At 46.6% G+C, this 9,981-nt stretch overlaps 1 protein-coding gene across 1 annotated transcript; it reads left to right on the top strand.

Moving 5' to 3' along the window:
* Positions 1-8,480: 8,480 nt before the first annotated feature.
* LOC132584130 (urotensin-2 receptor-like) lies at positions 8,481-9,493 on the top strand. Its single transcript, XM_060255932.1, has one exon. It carries the CDS (start codon positions 8,481-8,483, stop codon positions 9,486-9,488), a length of 1,008 nt encoding a protein of 335 aa, XP_060111915.1. The 3' UTR covers positions 9,489-9,493.
* The last annotated feature ends 488 nt before the right edge of the window (positions 9,494-9,981 follow it).

The following is a 9,981-nucleotide window of genomic DNA, read 5'->3' as shown; positions in this document are numbered from 1 at the left end:
ACTGTGCCCCCCCAAGCACAAGAATACAGAGCATCACTGCCCCAGACAGAGAAATACGCTGTGGCATATGCCAGAGAAAGGAAGGGATGAGCAGTCAAGCTTCTGGCTCCCTGCCCTCCCCCCCCCCCAGCCTCCCGTCCCGGGTCCCAGGCAGCAGGAAGGAGCCCCTCACTCGTTTGCATATGCCAGTCATTTGTATATGCCACACACACACACACACACACCCGACATCACCAGAAGGTGTACTAAACTATATTAACTCAGCTTCTACCTTAAAATGCTTCATGAATTATAATTGTCATAATAAAACCTTACTCCCATCACACTTTTAAAATTACTTTCTCCTATGTGGCCACAGTAGCATGATAAAGATTTCCTTGTCTGCTTTATACGGTTTGGTTATTTTCCCAATATCAGAAAGTTTGTCAAATCTTAGAGTTCAGCAAAATTCTCACAGGAGGTTTGAACAATGGAGCCCAGAAGCAATTGGGGAGGGTGGGGTAAGAAAGAAGGAGCACAATAGTTCCAGAGTTGGGCTCTTGTGAACTTCTGCTCAAAATGAGGCCTGAATACAGCCCATGACAAACTGATCATTCAGTTGCAGTTGGAAGGGGGGATTTTATCAGATGTTTTGCCACACACTCCAAGGCAAAAAAGAGATCCACTTGCATTTTAAGTACCACCATTGTATGTGGGAAAATAGCTACATTTAATCTTCAGTTTTGCCAGGTGAGCTGCGGGGGTGGGGGGATGGGGTTGGAGAGAGAGGCAGAAGAAAAGAAAGCTGCTATATCTTCATGCAGTATTTCTCTGCAGACATGCTCAAGGTGCTCTAAAAGACTCTCATGTCCTTGCACTGTTTTTTAACCTATGATCCAACCTCCAATGAGCTCCAGACAACATACACTCAAGTCTTGCCATTTCCCTCCATTTTCTACAAAAAACCCTGTGTGAAACAATGGTGATGTCAGGGGGTGTGGCATAATATGCAAATGAGTTCCTGCTGGGCCTCACATTGATCCTGTGAGATGGTTTTGGCTGAAAGACAGAGGTGTTGATCCCAGCAGGCAGCTCTTCTGACAATGGCATTTCTGTTTGCAGAAGATGGGCTGGTGCTAGGGTTGCCACCTTCCAGGTGGGGCCTGGAGATCTCCTGCAGTCACAGCTGATTTCCAGACTACAGTGACATGTTCCAGAGCAGGGATGGCCAAACTTGCTTAACATAAGAGAATAAACGTCAGATATCTGAGAACGGCAAGACACGAATGTCAGATGTTTGAGAGCCACAAGACAGGAAGGGAGGCAAATTGATGGGGGAGGTAGAGGTGGAAAGACAGCAACTTTAACTTTACATGCCTTCTCCAAGCCGGCTGACAGAGTGGTGGAGGCTTCAAGAGCCACACAATATGTGTGAAAGAGCCACAGTTTGGCCACCCCTGCTCTGGAGAAAATGGCTGCTGTGAAGGGTAGACTCTGGGGCATTAGACCCCTCTGGGCTTCCTCCCCTCCCTTCCTCAAACCCTGCCCTCCTTAGGATCTATCCCCAAATCCTCCAGATATTTCCCAACCCAAAGCTAGCAACTCTGGTTCCTAGATATGCACAGTAAGTGCCCCAAGGGTACCCTGTGAGCCTTGTAGCTAAGGGGCATTCACCTCCCTGACTCTCAAATCCCAGGGAACTCAGTGGGACTTCTTTCCAAATAAACTTGCTGACAATCAAACTGTCTACTGTGTCCCTCTGAAGAGGAGAAAGGGGAATCTAGTTGCTCACACTATTATGAAATAAAACAAAGCAGCTATATGAAGTATGGGCCAGATAGCCTTGCAGTCCTTGAACATCAAGCCCCTGTTGGTTCCATTTAGGTCCCATTCCTAAAACGCGGCCAGCCTAAGCCAAAAAGTGAAGCTTCTGCTGTTTCCCACCAGGATGCTGCTCTCACACAAAGATGTACCAGATCTGCAGGCTCAGCCATTTCCCTCTGGCCTTGCCCTTCGGTTCCTCTGAGTACACATCTGGGTGCCAGCATTCAGCCTGCCTCTGCCTTCCCCCTCATCCCACCTCTGCCTGTCCGCAAACATTGCTCCCCCCCTGAAGGGTGAATCAAAGCCTTCCCTCCCCCTTCAAAATGCTTGTCACACACAGGTGGCAAAACAAACTCTGCCCATGAACAAAGATCCCTCTCATGTTCACAGGCTGGCGAGAGAGGCCAAGGCCTTGCACAGCGGGTGAGGCCAGCCAAGACATTCTTCTCCTCTGCTGAGACTATCCCTGGATTCGGATTCCCACTGCAGAAAGGATTCTTTTAAACCGACTGCATTTTACATCCATTCCTCCTTCCCTTCCCCCAAGGAGCTCAGAGCATCCTTTGGGGCTCTCTTTCCCATTTTATCCTGACAACAACCCTGGGAGGTAGGTTGGCCAACTTTACTTTACGAGGATCTGAACAAGGGTCTGTATCTTTCTAACCATTACACCACACAGTATTGGAAGAAGGTGGCCCAAATAGCAGGAGTGGGGAGGGGAGGAAACAAAGGGTGGGAAATATTTTATTTTCATAACACAGATTTTAAGTGTTCCTTGCCTTGAGAGGGCACTGTAAATTTCACCTTTTGAGCGTAAATTAATGTATTACATGTCTTGATATTGTTTTTATAGCTTTTATTGTTTTTGCAATTCTGACATCTCCCAGAGCCCCAAAATAGTGGAGATTAGGTGATTCAAAAATGCAAGAGATGATAGATAGATGGATAGACAGACAGACAGACAGACATTGTATATCACCCAGAGCCTGGTGCAGGCTGGGATGGGCAATTAAGCAGGTTTAATAATCAAACAAACAAATGTGAATTTTGTTAGATTTAGACCTGAGCTAAATCTTTATCTATACCTGAGCTATCAGAAAATCCTCCTTTGGTGCTTCACATCTGCCAAATAGAACAGATATACTGCAAAGGGTTGATATGCAGATAAGTAAAGCAAAGATCATGGAACACCTTGCATATCGAAAGTACGAGGAGGGTGAGACAATATTAACATGTGGACCAGGAAACAAAAACAAACAACAGCAAAGAGACAAGGGAAAATAATCCTCAAATCCAAGATTCTCCGATTTTCTAGGTGGAATGAAGTAGGGTAATGTGCTAGCTGGGGTGTGGGGCTCTTTGCCCCACATCTGGTAGAGGTGGTGCTGTTCCCTCTTGGTTTATTTTTCTGTGAGCTGCTGGCGCTCATGTACAACCCAGGCTTGGCAGCCAGGAGCCCCCTGCTGTCCTTGGACTCAGAGCAGGGAGGTGGCAGCCAAGGGAGGAGGTGAGCTCTTCCCTCAGAATCGTGCTCCTCTCAGCCCTCCCGCCCCTGTGCCCTGTCTGGTGACCAGGTGGAGATAATGGAAAATCGGAAACAAAAAAGAGAAAAGGGAGGGAAAGAATGGAAACCCATCTCTCCATAAGTTTCCTCTCACACTCTTTGTCTGCGTGTGGCAGTTGACTTCCCTGCCAGAAGACCAAAAGCTCATTTCTCAAAATGGAACTTGGTGGGTCAGTTAGGGGAGGAAACATGGTAGACTGTGGAACTGACTGGCTTCCAGACTGGTTACCCATTACCTGGTTATCTGACTGGTTTTACTAGCCAGAGCCATAAGGCCTGGCTGATAAACAGGACAATGTAAGATAGTTTCTCTTAAAAGGCATGGATTCTAGAAGCTCTTAATTTTACCACCATTTCTGCCAAAGGACAATTTAGTGAGGGAGAAATGTTTTCTGCAACAGAGCAAACGAGTGCTGCTGAGTCCACATCTGATTTCACCCAATTTGTTTTTCAGCACTGATTTAGCACAGCAAATGTCTTTCTCCCCCTGTCAGTTTACCCCCACCCCCATCCCGTGGCAACAGCTGACCCACATTCTGGAAGACAGGAGCCAATTAGCTCTATTCCCCCATCACAACACTGCCAAGGCTACCCTTCACAAGATCAGTTCCCACAGCAACTTGATGTGCCTAAAGGTTCTCAAACGCGGGGGGAAATTTTGTGAGGGAAACACTCTGCATATGCTCAGAGACACTTTATTATGGCTTAGAAGGCTGTGGTGTGTCATTCAGACTGGGTTCTTTGGCTGGGTGCTGCCCTAGGTCTAAACATTCCTTCACAGGCTGTGCTTGGCTCTTTGCTTAGATCTGTTAGAGTCTTCCCTTCCCTCCCAGAGGAGGGGTCATGGGGTTAGACAAACCCAGCAGCGCCAACCCAGTTTGCTTTGGCCAAGACCCTGGACTGCTGGCAAGGATTTCCCCCTCCACATGCTCCCCCCCCTCCTTTAGAACAATCCACACAACTTAGGCCAGGAATAACCTCTTTTCAAGCTAAGTCAGTGACCTACCAAAGACGAGGTGGGGCGGAGATTTCAGGCTGTGAGTGGTAGCAGGGTGGAGGCGGGGTACCAAAGGGCATAAAGAAGATGGGATGAGACTATATGCTACAACAGTGAAGAAAGGAGAGGGCATGTCTTACAAACTGTGTAGGCACAGTATGAGACAGTGACATCAAGTACATTTGACTCAAACACTACTGAACCACAAACTCTTCTCTCTCTCTCACACACACACACACATCCCTGGCTATAAAGATATATGTTTATTCAAGCCTAACACACATACACACAAGTTAATGCACAAACAAATGTCACTCAGAAGCACATATAAACAAAGACTGACCATGAACACACACAAATTACCTTCTTTTTTATTTATGGATGGTTTGACTTCAACCCTTATAAAATGAAAAATATATATATAATGTGTTTATTAAGATATCCTTGAATCCTTTTACAGACACAAAATTGAAGACACAAGCATATGATTAAGGCAGAAGGTATTTGAAAATGAGGCTTCTGTATTTTTTTCCTGCCTTGAGTCATTGTGATTTCTTATAAGTAATTTGAGATATCTCCTTAATACACCTTGTATATTCTTAATTTCTGACAGTATAATAAAAGGCTTTCTTTCTCCCCCTTTCTCCTCCAGAAAGTCCTATTTGATCCTATTTTTTGTAATTATTGTATTAGAGAGTGTGTGTGTGTGTGTGTGTGTGTGTGTATATATATATATATATATATATATATATATATATATATATATATATATATATATATAAAACCACTAAGGAAGGCAAATTGGCCAAAACATGTTGGTCTCAGTCACATGTGTTTTATGTTTAATACCTGCATATGATTTTATTCTGTTCTGAGGCTGCTATTGGGTCTGTATCTGTTTTTATCTAATTTGTAACACATAGGTGTATATTTGGTAATATTTTTGTTACATGTTTTTAATTGATAGCATCTGGCCCTTTTATGTTTGCTGATTAACCTCTTGGTTTCTTAATTCAGCTTGCTTGGGTTAAGTTGTCCTTCCTCTGTTTCCAGATGCTTGGGCACAACAAAAAATTAGCTGTACACCAAACCAAGCTGTCAGAATCCTCTGCTTCTAAATCCCATAATCCCCACACCTGGGAAAATAACAATCTAGGTGGCCAAACTGTAGCTCAGGAGCCACATGTGGCTCTTTCACACATACTGTGTCTGCTGGCTGGCTTGGAGAAAGCATTTGTCTCTTTAAATCACTTTGCCATGCCAAGCCATCCTGCAGCTTGGAGAATGCATTTAAAGTTAACGTTGCTTTCTTTCCACCTCTCCCTCTTTCCCCCTCATCTATTTTCCTTCCTGCCTGCCTGCCTTCCTGTCTTGCGGCTCTCAAACATCTGATGTTTATCCTGTATGGCTCTTATGTTAAGCAAATTTGGGGACCCCTAATCTTGATGAAGTAGCTGGAGCAAATCAAAAATGTTTTCCAAAACCCATAGTTATTCACCTGCAGCACACACACAGTAAGTTCGTACCTCAATTTTGGACAGAAATGTGGCAGCTATATGAAAGTCATTCTTTCAGCTGGTGAAGCTTATGTCTCTTTATGGTATCTCATGGCTTGGGGGTGATAATGTATTTGATATGTGGACATCTGGAGGTGCCAAAAAGTGGGAAATTAGTACCTAATAAGGTGCAAGAGCATCAGGTCCTATTCCTGACCTTTCATCTCAATGGAACTTTTCCTGTAAATTACTCAGAGCACAAGCCCTGGAAGAGATCTGAGATCAGCCGCTTTCCCTCTTGCTCCCCACCTCACCAATAAAAGAAGTCTTAAATACATTTTCTGGCAATGAGAATACCAGAAGGCCAGGACCCAGACAGGAAAATGGAAGGAAACTTCCCATGTAAGATCTGTTTAGTGCCAGAGTTTCAATCTTTGCCTTCCTTGGCGATTGTCTGTCTGTGTGCAGTAAACACATATAGTAAAGCAACACCATGGACTAACTTTTTGTAAGCTGAATCAGAAGCAAAGTGTTATGTAAGCAAAGTAAATGAAAAATGTGATGTTATAAAATGCAATTTTCAGTTTGCTTATGGTTCAACGCACATCTTCTAACTGGTTGGTTAAAAACAGGTATGTGTTTTATCTTATGTTTTAATCAGAATGGCTTTACTGAAAGCATTCATTCATACTTTGTTGTGAAAAAATAATTCATGCCTGCTCTCAGTTAAGGTAGCATTGTTTGCCGTGGTTTTTCATACCGTTTGTCCATGCTTGTTGAGTCAAAAGAAAAATTACAGTAATGAAACTGTTGATCCATTCCTAAGCAAGTAGCAGAAGTCATTCTGTTGTAATTGTATGAGACTTTGGAGGGTGGCCTCTGTGGCATTATACCCCACTGACACCTCTCCTCAGCTTCAAACCCTGCCCTCCCCAGGTTCCACTCCCCCCCAAACTCTAAGAATTTCCCAGCTTAAAGCTGGCAACTTTTGTCTGTGAACAATGCACTATGAACCCAGCATCTTTGTTAGAAGATGATGATACTGGATTTATATCCTGCCCTCCACTCCGGAGAGTCTCAGAGTGGCTCACAATCTTCTTTACCTTCCTCCCCCACAAGAGACACCCTGTGAGGTGGGTGGGGCTGGAGAGGGCTCTCACAGCAGGTGCCCTTTAAAGGACAACCTCTGCCAGAGCTATGGCTGACCCAAGGCCATGCTAGCAGGTGCAAGTGGAGGAGTGGGGAATCAAACCCGGTTCTCCCAGATAAGAGTCCGCACACTTAACCACTACACCAAACTGGCTCTCATAGAATATTCTTCCTCCTGAAATAGGGCACTTGCCTGCAAAATCTATGAAAACGCTAGAGTTTGGGGGTGCGTGCTAGAGTATCACCCTGGTGCGATGGCAGCACTTCCAGGTCATGCCAGAAGCTACAACAATGCATGGCAATGAAGATCTCCCTCCAGAGTAAGGATCCTCATCCCCCCATATCCCACCAGTTGCTAGTTTGAGGGGGAGGAGATACAGTCTGTTCATACTCAGAGGTACTCTTGTCCTCACCTTCACTTTGCATCGCCTGGCCTTGAAGATCCAGAACAAAGCCCTGCAGAGGAGAAGACCCTTTCCTGAACAAACAAAACTGATCCAGGCCTGTGAGTATTTAAATTGTTTCATTACTGGGTGGAGGAGCAACAGTTTAGAGATAGAAATGAATACTATAAGAATACTGAAAGGCTATCTTTAAACCTTCCTCGTTTTTGTTAGACCTTTTCACGTGTCTACATTTATCTGTTTCTTTTGTCTATTGATCCCTACAGTTTCCTTCTGGTCTTTCGATCTCTTAGTTATTTTTTTTTCTCCCGGTTGGTGTAATTCCATAGAAAGCAGAATGGTTATGTCAGCAGGGAGTTGGGTCCTTCATGTCAGTCTGCTGGGGGCGGGCGAGGGGGGGAGAGGGTGGAGGTAGGGATTCTGTCTGCGGACCAATCGGACCCCCAAACACTGTATCATCATCCGCCCCAAAGTGCCTTTCGTTGACACGCTGTCCGAATCCCACCCCATGAACGAAATAAACAGGTTCCTCAAATGCAAGACGGGAGCTGAGAGCTGTGTTCCCCGTGAGGGGCCGGGCCAAGGTTCAACCCCGACATACCGACACTAGCAGGGTGCAAGGAATGCGAGAGAAGAGAATCCGCAGCCCCAGACAGACACACGCCGATTCTCACACACTGGAGACCTCACCACCGCCAGCTTCAGACCCACGGAGCAAAGGAGCAAGAGGCTGAACAAACAGGTCTTCACGTCCTAATGGGGAACCGCAACTGTATGGTCTGGATGGAAGACAGATTTGAGGAAGAATGGGGCAAATCCCCAGAATATTCTTTGTGACCCAGTATTGACAAGAATAGGATGGAGCAACAGGGGGAAAAACTGAGTGAGTGAACAAAAAACAGACAGTGTGGTAGATCAGGCAGGGGAACAATATTTAGAGAGAAAGACAGCTTGGTAGATAAGGAGCAATGGGAGAGAATTGCCAGGTGCCATAACCTTTCTTTCTGTTAAAGGCCAGGGAAGATATTGAGAAGTTCAGACAGACAGACAGACGATATTGTCTGCTCATGGAGCCTTCACCGACGAACTTTTCTTTGTGGATGACTGTGGGCAATTCCTCTTTGTCAGACGGAGCTGAATCAGCAGCAGCCCTGGGGGCTGTGTTGAGTCTGATGTGTGCCACAGGGGTGGCCGGGAACCTCTACGCTCTGGCTGTAGTGCGGGCCTCCCCGTCAGCTTCCTCGTTGCGTGTTCACCTAGTCAACCTGGCCCTGGCTGACCTGCTGTACCTCTCAACGGCCCCCTTCATTGTGCATAACGGGTTGGTGAAGGATTGGCCATTCGGGGAGGCAGGCTGCCGGGTTCTCCTCAGCCTTGATCTTCTCACCATGCATGCCAGCATCTTCCTGCTCACTCTGATGAGCTGCGAACGCTATGCTGCCGTGGCTCACCCTTTTGAGGCTGTGCGCCGGGCGCGACGATGCCGCCGGCCTTTGGCTGTTGCTATTTGGCTCCTGTCCTTTGCCCTTGCTCTCCCCATGATGGTAATGATCCACCAAGAGGAGCGCACGGTGGGTGAGGGAACAGTTGTCCGGCGTCTCTGCTCCCCCATCTGGAGTGAGGAGCAGTACCGGGTGTACCTCAGCATCCTCTTCAGCACCAGCATTGTGGCTCCCGGCCTGGTCATCGGGTCCCTCTACTGGCGCCTGGCAAGGACTTACTGGCTTTCCCAGGCTCGAGGCGGGTTAGGCCGCTCTCCGAAGAACCGCGTCTTCCTCCTCATCTTCATCATCGTCTTGGCCTTTTGGGCTTGCTATTTGCCCTTCTGGATCTGGCAGCTCCTGCCCCTGTACTGCCCGTTGGCAACCCGCTTGCCCGTCCAAACGGAGATCTCCATCAACCATTTGGTGACCTGCTTGACTTACGGCAACAGCTGCATCAACCCTTTCCTTTACACCCTGCTGACACGCAACTACCGCGAATACCTGCGGGCTCAACAACGGGGGGTGTCACACGCGTCCTTGAGGTGCCTCCAAAGCAGAGGCCGGCCGCAAGGGGAAGACGCAGAGGTCTGAGCAGATACAGGTAAGACATGAGGGACATGTACCAACACTTGTATAGTGGGTTGGGGGATCTATCACTCTTAAGAGCTGCAAAGGCTGATTTTGGTAGGGGTTTATCTAGAATCTCAAGGACCTTATTTTCTTTGGAAAGGGACAACTACCCCAGGGGAGATGTGTGTCAAAACTGGGTCACCAAATTTCCTCTATAAAATGGAGTGGGGTTGAGGGACAGATTTAAGGTGCAGGAAAAGTAGAATTGTTGTTGAGGATTCTCTTCCACAATGAGAGCAAGAACCTTACTTTCTTTTAAATAGAACCCGTGATTTTCAGGGCGCTACTAGACCAAATGGAGCACAGTTCAATCCAGGCATAATCAGTACCTATAAAGCAGGTGGAGAGATAATAAGCACAGCAAAGATGGGCAAGAAGGAGGGAACTAAGCCATTCATGCCCATTTCTCCCAGTTGCTTCTCCTCAGCATTTTCGTGGTGGGGCTTCTCGTTAC

Source organism: Heteronotia binoei, chromosome 15 (genome assembly GCF_032191835.1).
Source record: "Heteronotia binoei isolate CCM8104 ecotype False Entrance Well chromosome 15, APGP_CSIRO_Hbin_v1, whole genome shotgun sequence".
Taxonomy (NCBI): Eukaryota; Metazoa; Chordata; class Lepidosauria; order Squamata; family Gekkonidae; genus Heteronotia; species Heteronotia binoei.
The sequence above is the reverse complement of the archived record's forward strand: the minus strand, read 5'-3'. Positions and strand labels throughout refer to the sequence as shown.